This window comes from Palaemon carinicauda, chromosome 1 (genome assembly GCF_036898095.1).
Source record: "Palaemon carinicauda isolate YSFRI2023 chromosome 1, ASM3689809v2, whole genome shotgun sequence".
In the NCBI taxonomy this organism is placed as follows: Eukaryota; Metazoa; Arthropoda; class Malacostraca; order Decapoda; family Palaemonidae; genus Palaemon; species Palaemon carinicauda.
In genome coordinates, this window is record NC_090725.1 from 259541112 (window position 1) to 259568854 (window position 27743).

The 27743-nt window shown below is 39.4% G+C and overlaps 1 protein-coding gene across 3 annotated transcripts in view; it reads right to left on the minus strand.

Moving 5' to 3' along the window:
• Window positions 1-27743, minus strand: part of LOC137655558 (uncharacterized) — a 454428-nt gene that overhangs the window by 67882 nt on the left and 358803 nt on the right. For 2 of the 3 annotated variants that reach the window (XM_068389471.1, XM_068389465.1), the window contains 4 exons: window positions 7190-7352; window positions 6906-7040; window positions 6627-6795; window positions 3461-3585 (listed from right to left, as the gene is read on the minus strand). In XM_068389471.1, coding sequence (XP_068245572.1) covers window positions 3461-3585; window positions 6627-6795; window positions 6906-7040; window positions 7190-7352 — 592 coding nt within the window. The remainder of the gene's footprint in view (window positions 1-3460; window positions 3586-6626; window positions 6796-6905; window positions 7041-7189; window positions 7353-27743) is intronic. The other variant, XM_068389460.1, reaches the window with a different exon arrangement.

Sequence of the window (27743 nt, forward strand, 5' to 3'; positions counted from 1 at the left end):
TACGCCCTACTATTATAATTATAATTACTGTAGTGGCTTTATCTTTAGTGTGTCTTCTCATTATTTATTATCCTTTCTGAACATAATTGGGTTTAATCTCAAGGCGAGTTTTGGTTTCATAAGCCTCACCTTTGATGAATCCTTTAGTTTCGGCCACCTCAGAGCTCCCGACAATAGCATCACTTGTTTTTTTCCAATCGTGGGGGCCAGTCCCTTGAGTCTTTATTGCCTCCTTGTCGGACCATCATGCTTGTCAATTCTGCCTCTGAACAGTTCTGGGATATATAATTGAGAGAGATACTTATGCCTTGTCGGAATAATCCTGTAAGTGCATTTCGGTATTAGGACCTCTCCCTTTGAGGCTTCCTATCGAGGCATAGGTAATTCTCTGGTTCACTTCCAGCAGGACGACATGGCTCGAGCCCGAAAAATGGATTTTGACATAGGAAAAATCTATTTTTGGTTGAGATAGCCATGTCGTCCTGATGGCCCACCCGTTACGTTGTCTCTCCCAGATGCCTCGTCAGATGCCTCTTCTCACGGTAGTTGCGCTGCCGTGTAGAATGAGTTTATCAGGGACGAGTAGTACTATGAAGGGAGAGGATATGTAATGGCTCCTCATATATCCTCCTTAGATTCCTAGACTGGGTCAAGTCTGTTTGGGATGAAGATATCTATGGTTATCTACGGATACGTCCCTGATTATACACGATATCTTAGGATAGTAGTTCTGGGGGTTAGAACCCTGTGATACCTAACGGTAATGCTCTTGTAATATCACTCACAGAAATATTACACAGTAAGAAGCTGCCTAAAGGAACTTCCATCAGGACGACATGGCTATCTCACCCAAAAATAGATTTTTCCTACGTTGAAATCCGTTTTATTTCATAATTTCCTTTGCTTATTGGGCTATTTTTCCCTGTCGGGGCCCTTGGGCTTATAGCATCTTGCTTTTCCAGCTAGGGTTGTAGTTTTGCTAGTAATAACAATAATAATAATAATTTGAGGGTTTAAACTTTGTCCCTCCAGCCCCTGACTTCCTTGAGTTTACTAATCGAGACAGTTTCTACCTGATCATGTAGGCCCATCTTTACCTCGCCCCTGACGTCACCTTCGTGCCTACCACCAGGGCACTCGCCCTCCTAGTTTCTGAATTGGCGTTGTCGGATCTGGTATCACTGTCTGCCCGTCAGGCATGCCTGATAGTGTGGACAGGCCTTTAGAACGCCATGGAAAGAACAAATAAGATCCTGTTGTGCAAATATAGACTCCAAGCCATGGGAAATGAAGAGACCCACAAAAATAAAACTTCTTACAATACCTTCAGTTTTGGGGAATAACATTCTGTCAAACCTGCCAAAATCCAGGGAAGCTTTGATGATGATTCAGGAAAACAGAATTTTCATTATAAATATGCAAGCTGTTAAAAGATAAGCCTCGAAGTGTTTTTTGTGAGAAAAAAAATGCACAAACAACACACCCTATAATACAAAACAAAATAAAAATGCAAATCAATCATGTCTGGGTTATTTTAACATTAAAGACAAGGGAAGGAGTAATCTGTAATGATGCTGTTTGAGTAAGTCTGCCCTACTTGAAAGATAAGGAGAACTGAAGAAACTTCTTTAACTGCAGAACACTTAATATTGCATTACACTTTGGAAATACAGTATTTCATGATCAATCATTGCTTTGTTTTTATGTTAAACTCAATCATGAATTCCCCTGCACTTCAATTTTAACATCACATTAGATCAAGAAATCTAAATCTTAAAACGTAACTACAATATTCAGTGCAGTATTCTCTCTAAGTTTTTGTGACAGTAAGGAGTCCAGTTATCTCTAATTAAGATTTTCACTATGAACCTTACTGCACTGTCATTTACTTTAACAGTATTTTTTGCTTTACTCCCCATTTGACTACAGTACCTTACCTAGTGCTATCATTATATGAAGTCTTCATGTTGAACTTGTCTTTTTACTAATTACCTCTAAATACAGTAACTTACAGGGAGTTCAATTAGAGAAATTATTATAAATTCTGAATGTTACCAACAATTGCAGTCTACCAAGCTCTCATTCAGGTTTTAAGTGAAATTAGAAGCTGTCTTGTGGCATGATACCTTTTTTTATATTTTTTCTTTTTCCTAATGATGGCAACTGACAATCACAAGTCTTTAAAGCTCCGTAGTCATCTTTTATAAAGCAAAAGTTCTGACAAAAATTGTCTAATTTCTATTAAATAAAGACTTGGTTGTACTGCAATAGGAGTATTACCAGTCAAAAGAAGTATATTGTCACTGTTGTCAATGTGTACATAATTTCATGCTGCATGTATGAGGAGAAAGCCCCACAGTAATTTTCATAAAAATAAATAACATGCATTCATAATCAAATGTCCAACTTTAAAATTAATCTTCCAAACAAAATTAACTTTTGTCTATTGCTATTATAAAAATGGAATTATAAATGTGCATAAAATAACTGGTATCTAAATGTACGGTAACTTCTAATTACGAGACTTTTTGTTTGATTTATGTAACAATCCTCTAATTGTGGTAGAACTTGCAACTATAATGTTTACCTACAAATGAAATTAAAGGATGTTTTAAAGTTACCACACAAATGTATAATCCATAAGCAACTGTGTTCCTAAAGCATAAATAATACTTTTATTAGAATTTTAGACACCTGGAATATGGTTGCTAGTAAGATGAAAAAAAATATTTTGAGAACATTATAGATATCCTGTAACCTTAAGTACTTTAAAATATCTAATTTTGTTGAATTTTGATTATGTTGTCTCAAATACCTTTTATTATAATGCAAAAATTTTATACCACACAATAATACAAATCTTCCATTGAGTAGAAAGTACTTGGGGCTACCCAGTAATTTATACCTACAAAAGCCTAAAGCTTATTTAGTGTAGTAAATACAGTTTCTGTGCTCAAGCCACAGTCAATCAAGAGAAATTAAAAATATTGTATAGGCAAACAGAAGAAAGTAAATCAAGAATGTCAGGAAAACTGGTATTGATAGTCAAAATGTCGGGTGTCTTGTATCTGTTTAGAAATCATACCTGCAGCTTTGGCCAAGAAGGGTACAGGACAGTTGGCCAGAAGAAATGAGCATGAAAAGGAAAAATTGTAATGATTTAAATAAAAGAAACATCTGATGAAACAAAAAATGCTAAGACTTAGGATTAGGGAATGAAAACATTACTCAAGATTGCAGTAAGATGTAGATTATGCAAAGTAAATGCATTCACATGACATCACAGTTAGAAGATACTCTAAATTAACAAAAACTTTCCAAGAAATTATTTATTAAAGACACATTCTCGGCTTTATATTATAGATGCAAAATCACAATAAAATACCTATTAAAAAGCCATGTTATTGAAAGGAAATCTATGTGCCATTCAGAAAATAAGAAAAAAAATCTTTAAACTTACCAAGTGAAACTGTTTCCAAATCAAGTGACTTCCTATGTTGGTGAAGTCGCCTCTTAAGTTCAGATCGACGTTCTTCTTTCTCATTTTCTTTGAACCAAGACTCTATTTTCTGACGCCAGTTTTTACTGAAAAATCACATGCATAAGTAAATTTTTGTTATCCTGGTATTGATACAAAAATTGAATCCTTCATCAATAAATATACTCATATAAAAAAAAAAAATCTTAAACTTATTTCAAGCTACATATATGACCTAGATGTTTTCAATACACTACAGTTTGGTGTACTGTATCATTATTTTTTTCTTTATCAAAGGCGAGATATGACAAATTTGGAGGTAATTTATATCTTACCCTAACTATAAAAAAACCTGAGTCCCTTACATAGGAGAATGGTAACAGCACAAGCTAGAATACTGTAGTTAAAAAAAATTTAACTAGGGGTAAACAACTGGCCAGTAGTTGCAGGCTCAGTAGCTGGGAGGAGACTGCCCCCCCCCCCCCCCCCCCCCCGGTTGCTTACAGACAACTCATTTTGATTGCAGCTAGGACTTACTCAGAGGTTAATGCTGGCAGGGAAGTGTGAGTAAAGGACTCATGTTTGTATAGTTATGGAAATGGATAAATACAAATTACTTAAAAATTTGTCATTTGTTCACAAACATATATAAGCCCTTGTCCCTTACATAGGAGACTCATCCTTAGGTGGGAGGAAGTCCCTGTTTTAACCGGCTAAAAACTTATCCTGGAAACTCAAAACTCTTACACTGGAAATGCTGAAGAGTTTAAAGATCTTGGCACCTTGTGCATCAGAAGTTCAGCAAACACTCGCAGTTACATAGCCCTGGTATCCAAAGTTGTTTTCGAGCTGAAAATCTGTTTTGTACAACTTGGCTAAGAGTTCATAATGGATTTGTGCGTGTCCTTTGCAGATGATATAATTACAATACATGGGTTTGCCTGTCTACATCACCTTTACCCTTGCAAAGAAGTATGGGGAAAAGACTCTACTATACTTAAGCATTGAACAGCAACACGCTGACTGGGGCTTACCTGCACCGAGATCCAGTTACAGCAGACCAGGCACTTGATGTTGTACCCCAAGAGAGGGAGGTGAATCAATGTCCTACCATAACTAAAGAGAAATGGTGTTCTTTGTAACTTTTTTCTTTACCCTACCCGTACTAGCGAATAGGTGTTGCAGGTTTGGTCTGATTGGTTGAGTTTGCTTGAGATAGTGCCTAAGAGGTCTCATAGAACACAAAAGCAACTGACCAGGATCATCGGTTACCTCTCGAGGGCTAGCAACCAGTAAAGATAATATCCTAGGATCCGGAACTGGCGAGTTTTGAGTTTTAGCAATAATATCAGGGACGAAGGTGATGAAGACCTGCCTCCAACCACTTGAATGAGTGTCATTAAAAGAGAAACTGCGGTGCTCACCAACACATTTTGCCAAAGCAAAAGTGAGCAAAAAACTATTTTTAAGACAAGGTCTCTAGGTGAGTCTCTCCCCAACAGTTCATAAAGTACCTTCTTTAAGGAGTGCAGGACTTTCAATATGTTTCATGGGGGAGGTCTCTCTTCAACTGGAGGACACGTGCGTTCAAAACTTTGTATGAACATCAATATTTCTACTGAAATCACTGCTGTATAGCATTGTATAGAAATCCTCTCCAATTTTTATCACTCCATCTCTTTTGTTGATAATATTCACATTTTTATCCTTTAAAGCAAAAAAGGCAGTTGAGAATCTAATCTTTTAAAGAATTTTTCCTTTACAGTACTTCATGGTGCAATAAGGGTAATTAATAGGGATAAATTATTTACTCTATTCATGTAATAAAAAATATTGTAACCTTCCTTAATATACAGTAGTTGTCATTAAGACTTATTTTTGTTATTTAATGTTTTAACGATTTAAAATTTCATTTATCTATATATCAGTATCAACACAAACGGATAGAAAAAAGTATTGTAATAAAAATGTGCTCCAAAATGAATTGCCTAAAAAATACAGGGTTTCATATATGTTGTTAAATAAAAATGTTAAACCAAAGATGGGCAGGGAAAATTTGGGCATAATACAATGGAGCCAAGGCCATAAAAATGTTTGAAAACAAACACTAATGAATTTGACAATCATGAAGGTATATAATAATAAATACGAAGAAAACACTAATAAAACATCAACTAGTAATAGTGACAATGAAGATTTACAGAAAGGATCTCAGTGAAGAACTGATGATATACTTTCCCCTCAGGATGAAACAGACCCAAAGAATAAAAAGATTTAAGAACGAAAACAAGATTTCCTTAAAGGTTCAGATTATCAATTACAATATTCCTTTGTTCAGTTTTGCAAATATTCATTTCAAGGTCTTGCCTCCTAGCTAGTAAAGTGGTAACAAATTTGCATGGCAACAGATTGATCCCAGCCAGGGACTGTGAGTTCAAGCAGTTTACTGGGGAGGCCTATGCTGTGGTGCCCGGGTGGGGCTTACCTGGCTGACGTTCTGGTGAGTATCTATTCTGAGGAAACTGGAATTGCAACCAGACACCTTTACCTTTAAATAAAAATCTATACTCTATATAGTAAGAGCAGGTTGTTTGTAATTTGTATAAGGATAACAACCAGGAAATGTAGAAGAGAATTCTATAGAAATATTTTGAAAGAAACTTTCAAAATATAATTTCTTTAATTTACCCCTTACTAAATTATCAAAGATAATTTCCGAGAAAATCTATTACAGATATGTAAAATTAAATTTTTAACACCCGATTCTTTGTATAAAATTATTATTCTTCTATACAGAATTATACTGTACATACCTCTGCTGCACCTATCTTTCATTCTAATAAATTTTTTATTAAAAAACCATTATGGAAGGGTTTTTTAAATATTTTCTTTAAAAAAAAAATATAATTTAACACTTCAAGAGAAGTTACACCAGTAATGTGCTTCCAGACTGTAGCACCATGTTATGTGTGATAGCATTTCAATGTCAATAACACACCTTGATGATATAAAGCAGTATTGGATGTGAAGGTAAATTTATCTACAATAAATTTAATCTTTTGATATCATAAAAGTTACTTAAAATGTTAAGGTAAAATTACCTTGACTATCCTTAACGTAAAAAAAAAAAACTTTGCAAGAGACTAACCTTGGCCTATGTTGATCAGGTAACTCTGGTTTATGATCTGGATTTGTGGATGGAGATGCTGGACGTTCCCTTTCACATGATGACTCAGAAGCTAATAGGCTTGGACGATTTCTACCTCCACCACGGGCTCTTCTTGCAAATGATCGATCAAGAGAGCCATAACCTTCTGCTAGCAAATAAACAATTGATAAATCAGCAATGAGTTAATCACAAAAAATAATAAAATTACAATACAGTATTTTGTAATGATGGTAAAAAGCTATTTTCTTTTACACTTACCCATTCCAGTCCAAGATTTCCTTTCTCTTGATCCATCATGACCAGCTGTATGAAGATAATCCATAAGCTCATGTTCATTTTCTTCAGATGGGACTCTTGACCTTCTTCTCCGTAGGCTGCCATTCGGTGTTACATCTTTATTAGAGTAAAAACCAAACGAGTTATTTTCTTAGTATCATTACTTTATACCTATAAAATTCCAAATTTCCACCCCAAATTAAAACTTTACAAAATAGCTAAGCTAGTTAATAAAATTATCTGAACTGGAGTTCATCTTTAGTTACCAGGTGAATTATCATTAACAAAGTTGTCTCCCTGTGGTCCAGTTGGGCCAGAAAATGACCCCATACGGCGTCTGTTCAGTCGAGGAGAATTACAGGCAGACGGTTCATCTTCAGATGTCATTCCTCCATTCTGGCTTACATCATTCTTCTTGCCTTTCTTGCTCTAAGAAAAAGATACCAATATGAAAAGGAAATCGATCAAATTTACGATGAACTACTTCATTTGCAACAATGGAAGAGTCAACACTACATCTCCTTATTAATTTCTATGATCTGATAAAAATCCTTTGATCATAAGATTTTACCATCTTTCGAATTTCTCTTGTGTGTAGTCACAGCTTACTGTGCCATAAAAAGCAGAATTTTGATAATAAAAGTTGTTATTTCTATACTGTATTCACCTTCTCCCCTGGAAGGTCAATTTTATCAACATTTAACCAGAAACTAACAAATTTCCCATATTCTTTCCTTTCGATAGACTTATGAATCTAATAAAGCAATGAGATGATTTGACAAGAAGCAGAGTTTGGCAAGCCATAGAACCGTTTTTTTAATCTCGAAATTGAAACTATATTCCCTATCCTCATGACAACAAAAGTCAATTGGGAGGGGGGTAGGCATATGCATAAACATCTGGTGAATATAGAAAAATAGATTATTATTAAAAGGCAGTTTTTTATTTTCTTTCAATCTCCCCTGATTGTTCATATTGCTGACTCCCACACCGATGGAGGTGGGTCACTAATAAAGGAAAGAGACTTGCCTGGTCTAAATCATTGGTAACAAAAAATCTCAAAATATATTTTGAAGTATTGAGTTCCAGATTATTCCCTTAAGCGATATCTTGACTCTTAATTACCTATGAATATAATTCCCACAAGATGTAACTAAAACTAGAATTTTAGTAAATTAAGAAAACTAAACTAAACTAAAAAATGTTAGACCACATTGCCAGCGGCCACTAAAGGAACTTGAGCCCAGCAATCTTGATAAACAGACCAAGACTCAAAGATAATGTTTAGTGAAAAAAAACTAATTAGTTTGCCATTGAACTGCCAATAAAACCTTTTCTAAAGAAAGATTTGGCAAAAATTAAGAGATGTAGCTGCACTTCAAATATCATGAACCCTAACCTTCAAGGATTTTATTAGACTTTCATCCAATTCTTCGTGAGCTTCTGTGACCTAACTTTTAACAAGAAATTACATTGCAATTTTTGAACAAAGGATCATTTGGAACTCTAATCCCACAAAACAAATTAGAGTCATTACCTCTAATATTCATGATCTTATGCAAATAATACTGAAAGAATCTTACTGGAAAATGAAATATATTTTCTGATGTAATACCCTCGTCCTTTTCAAAAGAAAGGGTGTGAAAAAGAATTGTGGTAATTTCTTAGTCTTAAAATAATTTCTAGCTCTGAAGGTAGGCAAAAGCGATATCATCTTATACTCCCCAAAGCCAACCTTAAAAGATGGTGCTTGTAGTTCACTTAGCCTGTGCGTGTACAGATTGCCCAGACCTTGGGTGTGGGCTGGGGCTCTTAGACGATCAGTCATAGCCCCCACTTAGCATATGTATTTAGCTGAAGCCAATGCCAATCGGAAAAGTGCTTTAACTGTAAGATACTTAAGCAAAAGATTCCCCAATGGTTCAAAACTGGAACCTTTTAAATGCTGTAAAACCACACCCAAATTCTAAAAAATAGAGCTGACTGCTGGAGGTTTTCAATACATTCAGATAGATTTAAGCAATATTCAAGTGCAGAATTAAGCATGGACCTACAGTATATCCCTTACTGACTGAAATGATTTTTTTTTTCATACAAGGAAATTTGAAAATTTAACAAAATCGTCTAAAGTACCTGAAGTCATTGATACATTCCTAAATTTTCCCCAATCAAAATCAAAATAACACCATGATTGATAGACTATTGGTTGACTGGCATGGAACTTATGATTGACACTAGAGTGCCACGAAAACCCTTTCTTTTCTAGAATACGATGAATAGTCTACAAGCGGTTAGATATAGCATAGATGAGTTTGGATGAATGACCTCTGAAACTGGCTGTGCTAGCAGACTGATTTTGTACAGCAATCTTCTCGGACACTCCAACAACAGAGATCTTTGAACCATTCCCTAGGTAACCAAAACAAGGCTATTAGTATTATCCTGGTGTTTGCAGAAATACTGAACTTGTTTATCACCTGTTGAAGCATGGCAAACAGTGGAAGTGTGTAATGATCCAGATTTAACCAGTTTTGTAACAATGCACCTAACTTCCATGCTAAGGGATCCAGAACAAGTGACTAAAACACTTCTATATTTTTGTTCAGTGACATTGCAAACATGTCAACGTTCAGTCAACCCCACCATTTCCAAATTTATAGACATGCTGATGGATGTAGAGACCAATTGTTTAGAAGAATTCGACTTCTCTGCTTAACTGATCTGCTAAGATGTTCAACTTTTTTGGAATAAACTGGGAATGATGGTTTATTCCTCTTATATTTTTCTAAGTCAATAACATCTCTGCTATTTGTAAAGGGATTATGACCTTGTCCCTTTGGGGTCCGTATGTAGGCCAATGCCATTAAATTGTTTGAAAACACTGCAATGATTTTCCCTACCACCAGTAATTCCTGGTCCTGAAGAGCCTTGGATATTTCTAGAAGCTCTTGTATATGGAGAGATTTGACAAATGAGAAATCCATTTTCCTGGTAGATTTAAATTATCTAGAATTTCTCCCCATCATTCCTGTGAAGAGACCCTCTTGCTGAAGTCACTAGGCTTCAACGCAGAATATAGTTTCCAAAAGCCTTATGATGGGCAAGAGGGCTCTCGGACTTAAGGAAACTGCTTCTCCAGTTTGACTAAATTTTTCCCTCAATTCTATTTTTACTTGTCTACTATTTCAACCTCCAAATTTTATAAACTCTCTTTCATTTTACTGTCCTATGAGTAATATTTCCCTTATCCTTATATATATTTTTATTATTTATTTCTTTATTTTGTTTCTTATATGGGGTGGATATTTCCACACTCGTTACTGACTGCTTAGATGAAAGAGAGAAGAGATCACGGTTGGGAGGTGATTGCATTATAAGTGAGAGTATTGGATGATCTCAGCCATCCCATAAATGGTCTGGACCATTTTTGGAAAAAAAAAAAATAACTATTCTCAAAGGTTTGGTCATTAGAATCTAGGGGGATACCATCCTTGAGGTAGGATTTTACCCTTTTGGATGAAAGCCTATCATTACAGATATGAGGAGGATGAGTCCACATTTTTTGTATCGGTTCTAACAGGCGAGTTTAGCTTACACATGTGCGTCTGTATTTGTATTGGTGCTATCCCATAGGTAGGGCATGGAGTGGACCATCTGGGAAATATACTTTCACTGTGCCAATGATGGAAAATGTAAATTTCCAATCCAAAGTATGGTCACCATCATCCTACGCCTATTGATGCAAAGGGCCCAAATCAGATTTCGCCAATCATCTCTATCTTGAGCTTCTATCTAATGTAAGATACTTTCATAATATTCTCAAGCAGGTATATCAACCAGCAAACAAACAAAATACAACCCTTGCTTATAGATCCTTCAAATGATGCACCCCTCCCCAATGCCTTCAACAAGGAACTGTTGACAACATAGGAACTAAAATGGACCACTCTTCAAATGTTCAGAAAAGTGATGGTAATGTAAAGAAACCGAAAGTCATTCGTACATGTGATATACTAATAAATTCTCATTATGAAACATTGTGTATGTCTTTTAAATCTCATAAGATTAATGAAATAAAGATAATGAGATAAGGGAAGCATGGATCTGCTTAGTAATCATGAGGAAGTTTTTAAGGCAATCTGTAAAATTCGAAAAATAAACATTGATAATAGTGACATCACCAAAGCATTATGCAATGTAGCTACTGGAAAACTTGATGTATATACCCCCAGTTACTAGTATCAGAGTGAATCTGTTGGCCCCAAAACAAATTTGATAACAAAAAGAAAGCTTAAGCCCCCAATGTAGATTATTGAAGCCTCAAAGGGAGAATAATGCCAGAAAATCTCAATCAATCAATCAAAGGGAGAAAAATATAATTACATGAATTTAGCAAGCTGACACAAAAGAAAGTAGGTACTATAGAATGTGGAGACATTTCTAGATTTGACAAGAAATCCACCTTAATTCATGTCAAATCTAAAACCTAGTCTTTTATGCTAACATAAAAATAGAACAATGTAAAGGTAAATATCAAACAACATCTGAATCCTTTCTATGGAAGAGGGATGATTTTTGAGTGACCTCTATGAGTTTAGCAGAGAAGAAATCTGGAAGGTTTTTTAGGATTCCCAGAATCACTAAGATTATTTTCACTTGAAAACCATGAAGTACCCTTTCAAGTATACATCGAAAATGAAAGAATACCAATTTGCCTTTACAAACAGAAACCTTTGCAGTGCTACAATTGCTTCAGATTTGGACATTCCTCTAGGGTGTAAAAACGAAAAGATCTGCGATAATTGTTCTGATATTCAGCATGAACCCTGCACTTCTGTTGCAAAGTGCACTAGTTGTAGCCAGGATCACAAGCCAACCAACCAGAAATATCCTCAGTATCAAATAGAAGATGCAACTATTAAAAAGTCAAATGTAAAGCATATCAGTGTGGGATATGCTAGGCGACTTCTAGGCAAAACAAAAAAGTTTTGCCAAGGCCTTAAAATCTAAAGATGCTGGACATATGGAGAGATGGGCAACACCACCTAGACCAGGTAATGGAAAGCTTCCTCTTTCCAAATCACCTTTTATGTCAAATACCATGCCTCATGATCTAGAATCGGTGCATCTCATCAAAGAGACACCGCCCCCTTTCACTGAATCTTCTGCAGCTCGGGTGTACAACCCTAGGTTGTCGTCTCAGTCAAGATTCTTCAGCTGGAGAGCTATTAGATGCTCCTGTCACAAAGAATGTACATGATCCTAATAGCTCTTCCCCTTTTAATTGAAAAAGAGGGAAACTGCATCTTTTGCCCCTATAAGAAATGTAAAAATACCTATTGGCAATAGGTATGATATTTTATCTAAAAATAAAGATGGTGAATTCAGAAAAATTAAATATATCAAAGATTAATGTTGAGGTTCACCAGCCCCCTCGACAACTAAATGAGAAGGCTGCTAAGAAAAATGTAGCCCCCTCAACAACCAAATAAGAAGGCTGCTAAGAAACATGCTAAGCCAAGCTTAGCTAGACATACTTTTACAGAGTCTCAGAGGTTCCCATCAATTAAGAAAAAAAAAACTCTGATAGAACGACTTCAGCATAGGAGTTTTTAAAAAAAAATCTTATTTTCTCTTCAATCTTGCAGTAAAACTGTCAAGGTCTGAGGTCTAAATATGAAGAGCTGAAGCTCCTAATGCATGACCATTTACCTATAGTTGCATGTCTTCAAGAAACAATAAGAGATGTTTTTACTCTATGCCCTAGAGACTACAACAGTTTCAGAACCTCATGTAATCCTCAGGTGAGAAGTCATGGCTGAAGTCTCATGTATGTTCACCACACCATTCCCTCCCCCAAAAAATCTAGATTTAAATTCAACTCTACAAGCAGTAGCATTCAAAATAGATCTAAATAAAAAATATACATTATGTTCATTATTTGCCTCCTGATGTTAGTTTCTCCTATGAGGTGATAAAGCGACTCCCACAATCATTTCTTCTGGGTGATATGAACAGCCAATATCCATTATGGGGAGATGTGTTAGCCGACTCAAATGGCAATCTGCTAGTATCACTGATAGAAATAAAATACATTTGGTGTTCTAAATGTAGGTGAGCCTACTCCCATATCCAGACAAGTACTTTGTCATGCATTGATTTTCAATACTGTACTTATTTTAATTGTAAACATGCACTCCCTTTAGCAACAGTTATCTTTAAAGCAGAGCTGTATGGTATTTCGGCTGCTACTGAAAAAATAGCATTAATGAAAGAGGTTAATGTCACTATTTTTAGTGATTGAAAAAGTAACTTTCAGGCATTGACTGGTTTTAATCTAACCAATCTTTTAGTTTTGAAAATTTTGAAGTGACTGTATACCTCTAGCACTCCAGACAAGGAAATTAAGTTTTGCTGGGTTCCAGCTCATGTGGGTGTGCCAGGAAATGAAGAGGAAGACAAATTGGCAAAAGAGGCAGCAGACAAATTATTTAAGGGGCCCGGCCGGTATCCCAATATATCGGGGTATAGGACGAGAAATACAAAATTCTGAAAAAATTCACCGAACTTCAAATGGAAATGGAGAATGCGTATATGAAATATTTAGTCAAAATTCCTCTTGCATTCATAGTTACAGGGTAATTAATAAAAGTAACCCAATAAACCAAAAACATTGTTCCCTACAAGAAATACAGTATTTCTTCTGTTATTGTAAATTTTGATAATTATTACATTCTAATATTAAACAAATTATGAGCAATGGCATCTGCATAGATTCCACGAGTCACAAAACGATGTATTACAAGGTAATTACACCCTTCGGCTTTTAGTCAAACACAAACCTCATAGAGAGTATACGTTTGAGTTTGACCTCTGACATTCACTTGTTTTTATGTCAGTTTTTCTCAGTTTTGGCAAGAATTTCATAATGCTAAAGAGGAAAAGACAATTTCAACATATTGCTAACATAAGGAAGAAGAAAATTCGCTCTAATAAGAGTTCAGAAGTGGGCAATATCAGCGAAATTATCGGAGTTACTGAAGGAGCAACAGTCTTGCCTAAAGAGGCAAGATATTGAGCAAGGGAGCTTCATTTATGATTAAATTATGATAAATAACTTTGATTTGGTTTATTAATATCCAAAAAGGAACAAAATTCATAATCAATATTTATTAATACTGTCTTTATAAAAATACAAAGAAAAACTTTGAATGCCCATATCTCAAAACTATACTTATTGACCTTCAAATTCTATTATGATATGGCATTGAAATTTGGTATATAACATAGAAAGACATTATAAAACAATCAAATGTTGCCCTTGTTTCCAATTTTTGTTTTATATTTTCTTCTTAATATTTTTTCCGATTTTTGGGGTTTATTTTTCTTACCATAATGAAAAAATTTATCTAGCAAGAAAAATTACTTTTAGAAAAAAAAAAACTTCATTTGATTGGAGGTCTACATCAAGTCTATATAGGATAGTAATCCCAGGTCTTAATATTAATTATCAATGGAGGAGATAGAATTTGAAAAAAAAAAAAATAATAATTTTCAAGATAAATGGCCCTGGCGTCACAAAACCGAAGGTCAGAGGCAAAAATCATATGCAATTTAGAATGTCATAAGCCACCTTATTAAGTGGTATGGATATCAAAGTTCTATCCTTAAAAAATGGCATTTTTGGGCTCAGGCCATGTCGTGCTGATGGAAGTTCCTTCGTTGGTATCTTCCTAGGTTATATTTGACTACAGTGATATATCCCGGAGAATTTACCAAAGGTATCCAGAATTCTAAATCCTGGAGCGAATATCCCTTGAAGATTTTTAAAAAGGGATATCGCATAAAATCAGAGGACGTATTCTTGACACATCTCATAGCTATCTACACCCCTAATAGCGTTTTCGCTTCGAGGGGAAAAAGTGGCAAGAATATAGGAGAGCCGTTATTAAGGCAACGCTCCTACTGTACTGTAAATAGGCGCCACCCCGCCGCCTCGTGGCGCCATCTAGCCATTCTTTCCCTTGTAGCTTTGCTGACCGGTGTTTATCCCGTGTTATCTCTCGCTATTTTGGATTTATTTCGCTGCTATGATGTCTTCACCAGCTTCATCTGCCTCTGGAAAGTTAAGTAATATCTTTGAATTGTGTAAATGTAAGCTCTTGCCAGTTTTACTCTTCGATTGAGATCGTAATTAACGTAACAAGAGCTGTTGCCAGCCGGATGGCGTCATGGACGCGGTCGCTCTTTTTGTACATTTAGTTAGCCAAGAATGACTTTCCCGGCATCGCTTGCTTCTTAACTTTAGCTATTTAGCACTTTAGCTAGGGATTTTTATATTATGTCCTTGTTGTCGTGAATTTGGCTAAATATTTTGAGCCTCACAGAGTGCTAGGCTTCCTAGCCTAGGCACTTTCACACTTCATGCATGATTTTGAGCCTCACAGAGTGCTAGGCTTCCTAGCCTAGGCACTTTCACACTTCATGCATGATATAACCTTCCTGGTAAAATTTTACTGAAGCTCAGGCAACATTTTATACATTTAAGATATTACTGCATTCAATTTTCCTCTTCCAAGATAGTATACGAGAGAGTTTCGGTGAACGATTCTCACTGCTCCTAGGCTACTAGCCTAGGGGCTTTAGTATACTTTCATACATGTCCCCAATTGCTCTTGTATTGCCTTCTAAGGGGAGACTGACACCTCCTATACCTTTCGAGCCAATACCAATCTCCTGGTGGGATTTAAGAGCAATTCCTCTCCCTCTGACTAGCCTAGGCTACCCTCAGTTAGATTTGCCCTGAACTGAGTTCTGGCAAATCTTTACTGAGACGTCCCGTTTCTTTCTCTTAACCACTGAGTCGGTTTCGAGCCTAGAACGGGACATCAGAGTAGTCTGTGTTCGGCATCCGTCCGTCTGGTGAAATGATTTCCCAGGTCGGGTTAGGTTGCCCTTACAGGAGGCTAGACCTCCCTAGGCCTTACGCCGGCAACCCAAAGTCTAGACAGTTTATCGCCGGCTGCCGCCGGGTTCTACTTGATAGAAGGTCCCTCTGGCTACCGGCGACAGAGCAACTGCCGGCGACCTGCCGGCAGAGCAACTGCCGGCGACCTGCCGGCAGAGCAACAGCCAGCGACCTGCCGCCCATCACCCTGAAGGCCGTGCTTGCCTTCTATAGCCTAGAACACGCTGGCCGGCACAGCAGTACTAGCGGCATGCCGCCGGCAGTCATTGCCATAGCCCATACAAAATTTTTTCCAACCTACACGGTGCTCATGGGCAGCCCATTGTGAGACCATCACAATTAAGAGAGCGATTCTCTGCCCTTCTAATGGTTAACAACCATTACCAATTCCTCAATATTGAATAAAGAAGACAGTGTTAAGAAGACACCTTATATCCAAGGATATTCTTCCCAAATTCATTAAGAATTTAGTATTCAATATTGAGGGAGGTCACAGCAATGGGCTGGACAGGAGACACAGTAGGTGTCTTTTTCTTCATCTAGCTTACCCTATCCTAAGCTAAATATTTTTGAATAAATATGTATGATGAAATCTGAGAATTTCACCGAATACTTATACGTATGCTTTTCTTTCTTTACAGGAGGAGCATCCTGAGTGCTGGAACAACTTTTGCAGGGTCCGCAGTAGGAACTTCTGCAGCCATGACATGTGCAGGGCCCACGCTCGCTGCGTAGTCACGAAGGGATCTCTTAAATACTGGGACCCACAGGTATGTACAGTACTGTTTGGGACAAACTTATTAAAGAGGCTTTTGATGATCAAAAGTCTACAGAGTCTAGGGATGCAGCAAATGGGTCGGGGGTTTTCAGAAGAACACCTCTGGCCCATATCTTCCTAATGCGAAGATGAGGGCTTGTTTGTTCCCTTGGGCATCTTCGGATGCAATTATTCTCCAGGCTCAACCCGAGATTCCCCTTGTCCAGATTCCGATAGAATCTGTTGTTTTGGATGTCTTGCAAGGCATCCAGCTTGAGGACAACATGTCGGTTGTCTCAGAGGAGACAGAGCATAATCTCCTCGTTGAAGAATTGGAGCAGGAGGATGACGTACCCCCTGAAGGCGAGACCGAGAAAGCCGAAACGATTTTGGTTTCTTCTGCGACGGTGGCCGAACCGGTGCCTTCGACCTCTTCTTCTGCCCCCCAATTGGATTCGATCACGAGCACGCTGCACTCTCTTCTTTCCCTGTTCCAGGACATGCAAAAGAAATCGTCGGAGAAGGAGGCTTCTCTTCGGACGGAGATGCACCAGATCGTGGCGACGCGTTTAGCCCCGAAGAAGCTAAACATCAAGGACCTTCCTGCTTTCTCTGACGTCAATCCTTGGAGGTATGCTGAGCATATGCCGATGTCAGGGGGGAAGATCTTCCTCTCCGAGAAACTGGGCACTGTCCCAGTGGACGATGTAGAGTTCTCGCCCAGCAAAGGGGCCTACCCGGATTGCTATGTCCGTCTGAGGACGGAGCCTTCGTCCAAAGAGGAGACAGAGCCAAAAGAGGTCATCGTTTTTTACCTCCCCAAGGCCCAAGCCTTGTTCTCAAACACCTTGAAAGAGAGGGCCTTTACTAATTCCAAGGTGCCGGCTCTCAGCAAAAAGCACCCTTCCTCTGTTGCTGATCCCTCTCGTGCCTTTCCCTTTATGGACAAAGGGTTTAAGGCTGCCTTAAAGGCAGTGGAGGCAGGGAAACCCTGTCCTACACTCGAAAAGTGTAGACTCTTCTCCCTTGCTTTTCCATCAGATGACAAGGATTGGAAAGATGTGCATAACACTTTCACAGTCGGGAAGCTGGAGGCACACATTGCCGGACGTCAGTTCGGCGAAGACCTCCCCAAGATGTCGGACTTTCTCCTGCGCAGGGAGCAGGAGACAAAAGAACGTCTTGCCACCTCTATGTCTCTGCAGACGGGACTAGAAACGATGGCAAGCATATCGGAAACCCCAGATATGTACATGGTCTTCGCCAAGGCTCATTTGGCGACGGTCACCAAAGACCTGTTCAACTTTATCAAAGCCCGTAGGGCTTGCAGAGAGTTCGTGTTCGCCTCGGCTGCAGTGAGGCATGAACCGAGGAAGCTGATAGCTTCCAACATCTGGGGAAAAGACCTCTTCCCAAGCTGGAAGTCTTCCGCTGACGAGGGTCCCCAGCCGAAAAGGAAGACGAAACGACCAAGAGTGCCCTCTCGACCTAGACAACAACAGCTTCCCATGGCCACAGTGCAACAGACTGTAGCACAGCCAACCACCACCTTCCAGCTGATTCCCCAGACGGTGGCGCCCGCTTTCACCCCAGCTTTTGAAAGGCAGTCGACGACTTTCAGGCCGAAGTCTCGAGGTTCTTTTCGAGGATCCTCTAAGCACCCCTCCAGAGGCAGGGGCAACAGAGGTGGACGCGGACATGGCCAAGGAGGTAAATCCTCCAACCAGCACTCCAAGTGAGATGCTACCAGTAGGATGGAGACTTCTTCTCTTCCGGGATCGTTGGACCTTCAATCCCTGGGCCCACAGCCTAGTCAAGAATGGACTGGGGTGGAGTTGGAACACAACTCCACCCAACTTCCCTCAATTCTTCCAACACTCAACCCCCATATTGGAAGAATATGTTCAGGAATTCTTAAACAAGAGGGTTATAAGAAGGGCGAAGTCCATCAAATTCCAAGGAAGGCTATTTTCTGTTCCGAAAAAGGACTCGGAAAAGCTCAGAGTCATTCTGGACCTATCACCACTCAACAAGTTCATAGTGAACTACAAGTTCAGAATGCTGACGTTTCAACACATAAGGACCCTTTTGCCCAAACAGGCATTCACAGTCTCCATAGACATGACGGATGCGTACTGGCACATACCAATCAACCGTCAGGTTTCCCCCTACCTAGGGTTCAAGTTACAGAAAAGACAATACGTCTTCAGAGCCATGCCCTTCGGCTTAAACATAGCCCCAAGGGTATTCACCAAGCTTGCAAATGCATTCATTCATCAACTACGCCTACAGGGAATCCAGGTAGCAGCCTACCTGGACGACTGGCTGGTGTGGGCAGCATCCAAGGAGGAGTGCACGCAAGCCTCCAAGGAAGTGATCCAGTTCCTGGAACACCTGGGATTCAAGATCAACTTGGAAAAGTCTCATCTTTCTCCAGCTCAGAAGTTCCAGTGGCTGGGTGTCCACTGGGACTTACAGTCACACTACCTTTCCATTCCATCAAAGAAGAGGAAAGAGATAGCGGGATCTGTCAAGAGACTCCTTCAATCCGCCCAGATATCAAGAAGGCAACAGGAGTGCGTGTTGGGGTCCCTCCAGTTTGCCTCAGTGGCAGATCCAGTGTTGAGAGCACAATTAAAAGATGCATCAAGAGTTTGGAGAAAATACGCATCAAAAGCTCGAAGAGATCTAAAGAAGCCCGTACCAAATCATCTGTGATCCCTACTCAAGCTATGGTCGGAGGTCAAGAACCTAAAGAAGAAGGTACCCTTGCATCCACCTCCACCGTCAGCCACCGTTCACACGGATGCCTCAAGAGAAGGGTGGGGAAGCCACTTTCATCCTCGGAAAGTCCAAGGAACCTGGTCTCCTCTCTTCCGAACCTTCTACATCAACTTTCTGGAAGCCATGGCAGTTTTTCTCTCGCTGAAGAAACTGAAACTTCGCTGCTCGATCCACATTTGCCTGGTCCTAGACAGCGAGGTTGTAATGAGATGCCTCAATCGACAGGGCTCAAGATCACCTCATCTGAATCAGGTAATACTGGCCATCCTCCGTTTAGCGGAGAAGAAGAGATGGCACTTGTCAACAGTCCACCTTCAAAGATTCCGCAATGTGACGGCGGACGCTCTTTCCAGGTTCAACCCAGTAGAGTCGGAATGGTCCCTAGATGCAAGATCATTCTCCTTCATCTTACGCAAAGTCCCAGAACTGCAAATAGACCTCTTCGCAACGAGCGACAACAAGAAGCTACCCCGGTACGTATCTCCGTACGAGGATCCCCTAGCGGAAACAACGGACGCGATGTCTATAGACTGGAACAGATGGTCCAAGATATATCTGTTCCCTCCAACCAACCTTCTGCTGAAAGTCCTCGACAAGCTGAGATCCTTTCGCGGGACAGCAGCAATAGTGGCCCACAAATGGCCCAACAGTGTCTGGTTCCCCCTGGTAACGGAACTACGCCTGAAGCTGATCCTGTTGCCGGACCCAGTTCTGACTCAGCAAGTGCAGAAATTGACTGTCTCCGCTTCATCACTGAAGTCCCAGAACCTTCATCTCATGATTTTCTCACCTTGGCAGTCAAGAAAAGGTTCGGGATTTCAAAAGAAAGTATCGGCTTCTTAGAAGAGTACAAGTCAAAGTCTATAAGAAGACAATATGAGTCTTCCAGGAAGAAATGGGTCGCCTTCGTCAAGGCAAAGAAACCTAAGGAGATTTCTATGGATTTTTGCCTGTCCTTCTTCATCCATCTCCATGAACAAGGTCTAGCAGCCAATACGATCACTACGTGCAAATCCGCCCTATCCAGACCAGTGCTTTATGCCTTCCAGGTAGACTTCTCTAACAAAATCTTCAACAAGATTCCCAAAGCCTGCGCTAAACTTCGGCCCGTAGCCCATCCTAAGCCCATTTCATGGTCCTTAGACAAGGTTCTTCACTTAGCATCAACTCTGAACAATGAAGATTGTTCACTAAAGGACTTGACTCAAAAGGTGATATTCTTATTTGCACTAGCCTCGGGAGCCAGAGTCAGCGAAATAGTGGCCCTCTCGAGGGATGATGGCCGCATTCAGTTCACAGACTGCGGAGAACTGAACCTCTTTCCGGACCCAACGTTTCTCGCCAAGAACGAGCTGCCCACTAAGAGATGGGGTCCCTGGAGAATCTGCCCTCTGAAGGAAGAAGCATCCCTCTGCCCAGTGGAATGCCTAAAGTTCTATCTTCGTCGAACTTCAGACTTTAAGGGAGGTCAGCTTTTCAGGGGAGAAACATCAGGTTCAACGTTATCCTTGAAACAGATAAGGGCGAAAATCACCTATTTTATTCGCAGAGCGCATCCAGACAGTACACCCGCAGGTCATGATCCGAGGAAAGTCGCCTCGTCCCTTAATTTCTTTCAGACTATGTCGTTTGAAAGCCTTCGCGCTTATACTGGATGGAAGTCATCCAGAGTCTTCTTCAAACACTAAGCGAAGCAACTACAGGAAATTAAACATTTCGTAGTGGCAGCAGGTAGTGTTCTGAAACCTGCTGCCTGACCTCTGCAAAGAACAGTGCACTATTTGGGACTTTTTAGTGAAGGGTGTACATGATAGACTCTTAAGGTACATCATGTGAGTAATGTGTCTAGTGTCGACACTATAAGACTGTTCTAACTACACAGGTGACATTCAGCATAATAGTCCAACACATGTGCCATGCATATTTATATGCATAGTGTTCCTTGTAACAACAGAATACATAGTGAAATCTTTACATATTTCCCATAGAGTGGCTTGTGTTCCCTTTTCAGGTGAAACTTTATTTATTTCTGTTATTACCAATTATGCTCCTATGCAGATTCATTCAGCATAAACTGAAATTGTAATTGATTGTTACAACCTTGATTTCTATTTTTACTTTTGTAATAAACAATAGTAGGAATCTTTGCGTCTCATTTCACCCCAAATATTCTAGACTTTATATATATGTCAGAGCATCTTTTGATCCTATTATTATCTGGGAAAACACCAGGAACTGAGATTATTACTGTTCCGAGCAACCAGGTAAGGACTTATTGTAATAAACTGTCTATCTTACTGAACTAAGGTTTCCTACATGCATATAAACCTGTCTGTCTCTATCAACATCCAGACTCGGGAGGTTCTTTAGTAACCTACACAGATCAATTCCATCTAAGTACAATCTATGCTTTACGTATATGACGACACTAATATACAAACTGTTTGCTAGTCTGTTCCTTGAACTCACAATTCTCGGGTTTTTCCTAAAGTCTACCCAGACTCTTCCCTGTAGGGGGCAGGAAGCACTGACATCTGATATGATCAGTTGAATGACGTTTTAACGGTAACATCAAGTGTCTCTAGGTCCTGAGGCCCAAAAAGGAAAACTTATCTCGAGATGAACGGCACTATTAAAAATCCACCAATACATTAATGCTCTGGTAAACTTCCATCAGCACGACAAGGCCTGAGCCCAAAAAACGGATTTTGAGCGAAGCGAAAAATCTATTTTTGGGTGAAGTAGCCATGTCGTCCTGATGGACCCACCCTCCTTTTGACAAAGGATAACGATTCCCTCCCTAATATACTGTATCTGTTACACCTACAAAGCTACAAAGAATAGCTAGATGGCGCCACGAGGCGGCGGGGTGGCACCTATTTACAGTACGGTAGGAGCGTTGCCTTAATAACGGCGCTCCTATATTCTTGCCACTTTTTCCCCTCGAAGCGAAAACGCTATTAGGGGTGTAGATAGCTATGAGACGTGTCAAGAATACGTCCTCTGATTTTATGCGATATCCCTTTTTAAAAATCTTCAAGGGATATTCGCTCCAGGAGTTAGAATTCTGGATACCTTTGGTAAATTCTCTGGGATATATCACTGTAGTCAAATATAACCTAGGAAGCTACTAACGAAGGAACTTCCATCAGGACGACATGACTACCTCACCCAAAAATTGATTTTTCGCTTCGCTCAAAATCCGTTTAGCCAGCCGGCCCCCTTAATGGAAGATATCCACTTCTTTGTAAGGTCTTTTTGCCTCGTAAAAAAATTTGTGATATTATCAACATTACTTGAATTCTGGGGATGAGAATAAGTTGAAGTAGATTTCAAGAGCTATACCTCCATGGAAATATGGTAATATGACTAGAAGGTTGGAAACTGCCCTTTTGTCACCAAAGAATTGGGCACACATATTTATCACACGAGTTCTTGATGATTGGCCAGTGCCAACCCTTGTGTGATTATTGCTTGGTTCCCCTGACTGTTAGGGTATGGATGGGATGTATTTACTTTGTAAAAAAATTTCCATATGCGGTTAATGAGGTTGCTCGTTTACCTTGGCACTGATTCTTGTGAGTAAAAGGCTGTAAATTGTTACATGATTTTTAATTTTACGCCCTACTATTATGATTATAATTACCGTAGCGGCAATAACTGGAAAACCCTTACTATTAGGCTTTCCATCGAATCAAACTACTCTAAGGATATCATGGTCCATAGAAGTATCATCCACATTTAAACTGATATACGCTACGACATTTTGAACTTTTTTAACAATAGACGCAAGGACTCACTCCTTTTCTCAAACAGAAAAACCCGAAAATACACTGTTACTATTATCATTCTCAAATATAGAATCTTCTGAGCTGGAACCAGAAGAAATCTCTTCAAATTGACCAGGATCCCCAAGCAATCCAGTAACCTGAGCAACCATACTTGCAGAACCTGAATCCTTTCCAATGAATCGCTCACAAATAGCCAATTGTCCAAGTATAACCGACAATAGTTCAACCCCAAAATTCCTAAACACTTTGTAATGGATACCATTATCCTGCTGAACACTTGGGGGTGGGGGGTTGTTATCCTGAGACCAATACATAGTTACTTGAATTGATAAACCTTTGACCCATTGAGAAAACAAAGGTACTGTATTTTCTCGAACTGAGATGACTGGAATGTGGAGATATGCACTTGAAAGGTCTATTTAAATCATCCAATCTTCTTTCTTTATAGTCCCCAGAACATTTGAGTGCTTCCACCAAAAACTTTTAGAGCTACAATTGTTAAGGGTTGATCAACTTAAGCTTTGGGGACGAGAACTGTAAATTTGTTGTGGTTCAATCCCCTCAAGCTTTGGGGAATAGTAAACCAACTTGAAAATGCTGCATTTAAATTGTAATTGTAATCAAATAGTAATCTAAAACAAGATTGGGTAAATGAACAAGTCAAAACATCTTTGAGGTACAAAAGACGTTAACTCTAAATAAGAACCAGAATTACCAGCCATTCCTTTTTATTGGAGATAACAACTTATTTAATCTAACCTAAATGAAATGGGAGAATTGAAGAGTATAAATAGTCTTGGAAGTAGCTATTTCCAAAGACTGAAGAATAAGCAGCATCAGAACTTGCATCGCAGCTTATTTAGATGTGTTTCACCAATAAGGTTACATAGGTTTTTAAAGGGAGATACCTCACCATATTCAGGCACTTCCTCTGCTTTCTTCATCCTTGTCTTCCTGTTCAAAAGGATGAACTATGACATTACATACTGGTTTTCCAGTTTTTTACATCTTTGCATGGGAACTGCTGTGCATCTGCTTTTCAAGAGACCCATTTTGGCAGTAGAAGTAATAGTGCCTACTTTTATCCTTTTAAGAGTTAGTGGCTGAGTTTATAAACAAACGCTGCTCACTTCCATCCAAAGCATGATACAACCTTTTCGGTGTTAGCGGAAACTTTATCAGATACATTTGTCCTTGGGGAATCATATTTCAGCGAGTGGAGGGATATTAGCATCTAGGCTATCAACTCTTGAGTCCAAAAGAGTGGTTAGGATTAAAGAATTTGTAGCTTGAAGAGAGGATCTCAAATCTCTAACATGTGCATCATTAGAATCCTTACTGAATGGAACACTATTGCTTCTAGACCTGACATGAGAAGTTAGATTAGGATTAGAAAATGGATTTTGAGCAAAGCGAAAAATCTATTTTTGGGTGATATGGCCATGTCGTCCTGATGGAAGGTTCCTTTATTAGGCAGCTTTCTAAGGGATATTTTGCTACAGTGATACTAACAGAGAATTAACCATAGGTCCCCAGAATTGTAACTCCTGGCGTGAGTATCCTTTAAGGATATCCCATAATATCAGGGGACATATTTTTTGATACGACACATGGCAATCTTCACCCCGAATAGATTTTACTCCTTGAGGGAGAAGAGTGGCGGAAATGAAGGGGAGCCGTTATCAAGGGTACCCGGTGGATCCCCTCCCTGTACTACAACGGCACCTTATTCCTTGTTGCATTTAAGCAGGAATAGCCGCAGATAGAGTAGTTTCGGGTGGGGTCTTTCATTACATAGTTGTTTTACTCCCTATGAAAGAAGAGAGGGTCCATCAGGACGACATGGCCATATCACCCAAAAATAGATTTTTTGCTTTGCTCAAAATCCGTTTTTTGGGCTCAGCCATGTCGTCGTGATGGAGTTTAACAGAGAATTACTTGAAAGTACTATATCTGTGGGTTTGTATAAGTGCCTTTACTTTGAATGAGTTCCTTATATGGTCTTCTAGACCTTATATATGACATTACTGATATTTGTCATATCCGCTAAGTTTGGAACTAACTTGGGCTTCCTGCCCACTGCAGGGAAATTGTCGACTTCGACTATAAGGATTCAAAGTTTGTATTTCTGTAGGAACAATAGGGAAACTTCTTGAGATTACTAAGTTGTTCTTTTAGAAATATTACTAACAAGATTTTATTTTAGGAAAAATAAAAGGGCTCTGGACAATTTTATTCGTACTTTTAAGGGCAAAGAAGACGCAGATACATACATTTATATAGTTTTTTATTTGCATAGACAAAATATAAAAACAATTTGCAATGTATAACTAGAAAGAATCTATCCTGCATATTTAAACATCTTGGTATATATATACTGTATGTGTATATATATATATATATATATATATATATATATATATATATATATATATATATATATATATATATATATATATATATATATATTATAACCTGTATGGGAAGAATTTACATATATTAGTTCATTGGTAAATGCCACTCAATTTTTGAAATTAAATTGTTTGATTTCACTTAGATGTTGGATATGCTTCAACACAGTGTACAAATGTTCACACGGCACTGGTGTTATTGGTTAGATTCTGCGCCTATATAGAACAGTCCACAAATCACCGTAATGATTTCACTAACAAGGTATTACACTCGAAGGTGCTAACACCTGTTCAGTCAATACACTGTTAAGTCCCAAAACAGTCCACTGTTCATCGCAGCACTAGACAACAGATTTTATAACACTACCTGCCTTTGCATAATGTTTATAGAAGACTCTGGGTGATTTCCAACCCGTATATGAGTGGAGTCTATCAAAGTCCATGTGTTGAAAGAAGTTCAACGAGGAAGCAACTTTTCTTGGATCGTGACCTGCGGGTGTACTGTTAGGATCCGCTCTGCGAATAAAGTAGGTGAGTTTTGTCTTTAGTTATTTTAGGGCTAGGTTCGATCCTGAGGTTTCGCCTCGGAAGAGCTGTCCCTCCTCGAAGTCTGAAGTTCTTCGAAGATAGACCTCAAGGGAACAGGACAGAGAGACATCTTCCTTCAGAGGGCAGATTCTCCAAGGACCCCAGCTTTTGGTGGGCAGCTCGTTTTTGGCGAGAAAGGTAGGATCGGGAAAAAGGTTCAGTTCTCCCTCTTCTGTGAACTGAATATGGCCTTCGTTCTTGGATAAGGCCACTATTTCACTAACTCTAGCCCCTAGGCTATAGCCAACAGGAATATCACTTTTTGTGCTAGATCCTTAAGGTACAATCCTCATTGTTCAAATTTGAAGCATAGTGCAAGACTTTGTCCAAAGACTATGATATGGGCTTCAGAGTGGTTGCTGGTTTGAGTCTAGCGCATGCTTTCGGAATCTTATTGAAGATTTCACTTGAAAGGTCCACCTGAACGTCGTAAAGAAGAGGTCTAGTCAAAGCCGACTGACACACGCAGTTATTGTGGTGGAAGCTAGGCCTTGATCATGAAGGTAGATGAAGAAGGAGAGGCAGAAATCTATTGAAATTTCTGTCAGTTTCATTGTTTTCACGAAGGAAACCCACTTTCGAGATCCCGAACCTTTTCTTGGCTGCTAAGGCGAGAAAATCATGAGATGTAGGTTTTTGGTTCTCAAGGATAAAGCGTAAACAGTCAACTTCTGAACCAGTTGGGATAGAACTGGGTTCGGTAGAGGGAACAGCCTCAGTTTCAGTTCTAGAACTAGAGGGAACCAATTGCTTCCGGGCCATTTGGGGGCCAATACTGCTGCTGTTCCTCTGAAGGATCTTAGCTTGTTGAGGACCTTCAGCAGGAGATTGGTTGGTGGGAACAGATAGATGTGATTCCACCTGTTCCAATCGAGAGACATGGCATCTATCGCTTCGGCCTGAGGGTCCTCGTAAGGGGCTACATATCGAGGTAGTTTCTTGTTGTCGCTCGTTTCGAAGAGGTCGATCTGCAGTTCTGGGACTTTTTCTAAGATGAAGGAGAATGAGTCTGCATTTAGGGACCATTCTGTCTCTATCGGCTTTCGCCTGGATAGAGCATCCACTGTCACATTAGGGAACCCTTGCGGGTGAACTGCTGATAAGTGCCATCTCTTCTTCTTTGCCAGGCGGAAGATGCCTAACATCACATGATTGATGTGAAGTGATCTCGATCCATGTCGGTTCAGACATTTCACTATTACCTCGCTGCTCTTGACCAGTCTGATGTGGGCTGATCTGCGAGGGGATAGTTTCTTCAATGTTAGGAAGACTGCCATAGCTTCCAGGATGTTGATGTGAAAGGTTTTGAACTGGTTCGACCAATTCCTCTGCACTTTCCTTTGATGGGAATGGCCTCTCCATTCTTCCGGTGAGGCATCTGTGTGAATTACCGTTGGAGGTTGAGGTGGTTGTAGGGGAATTGTTCTTGTCAGGCTCTTGACTGTTGACCAAGGCCTTAGGAGTGTTCGCAGTAGGGTCGGTGTCAATCTTTGTTGATCTCTTCGAGCGTTTGATGAGTAT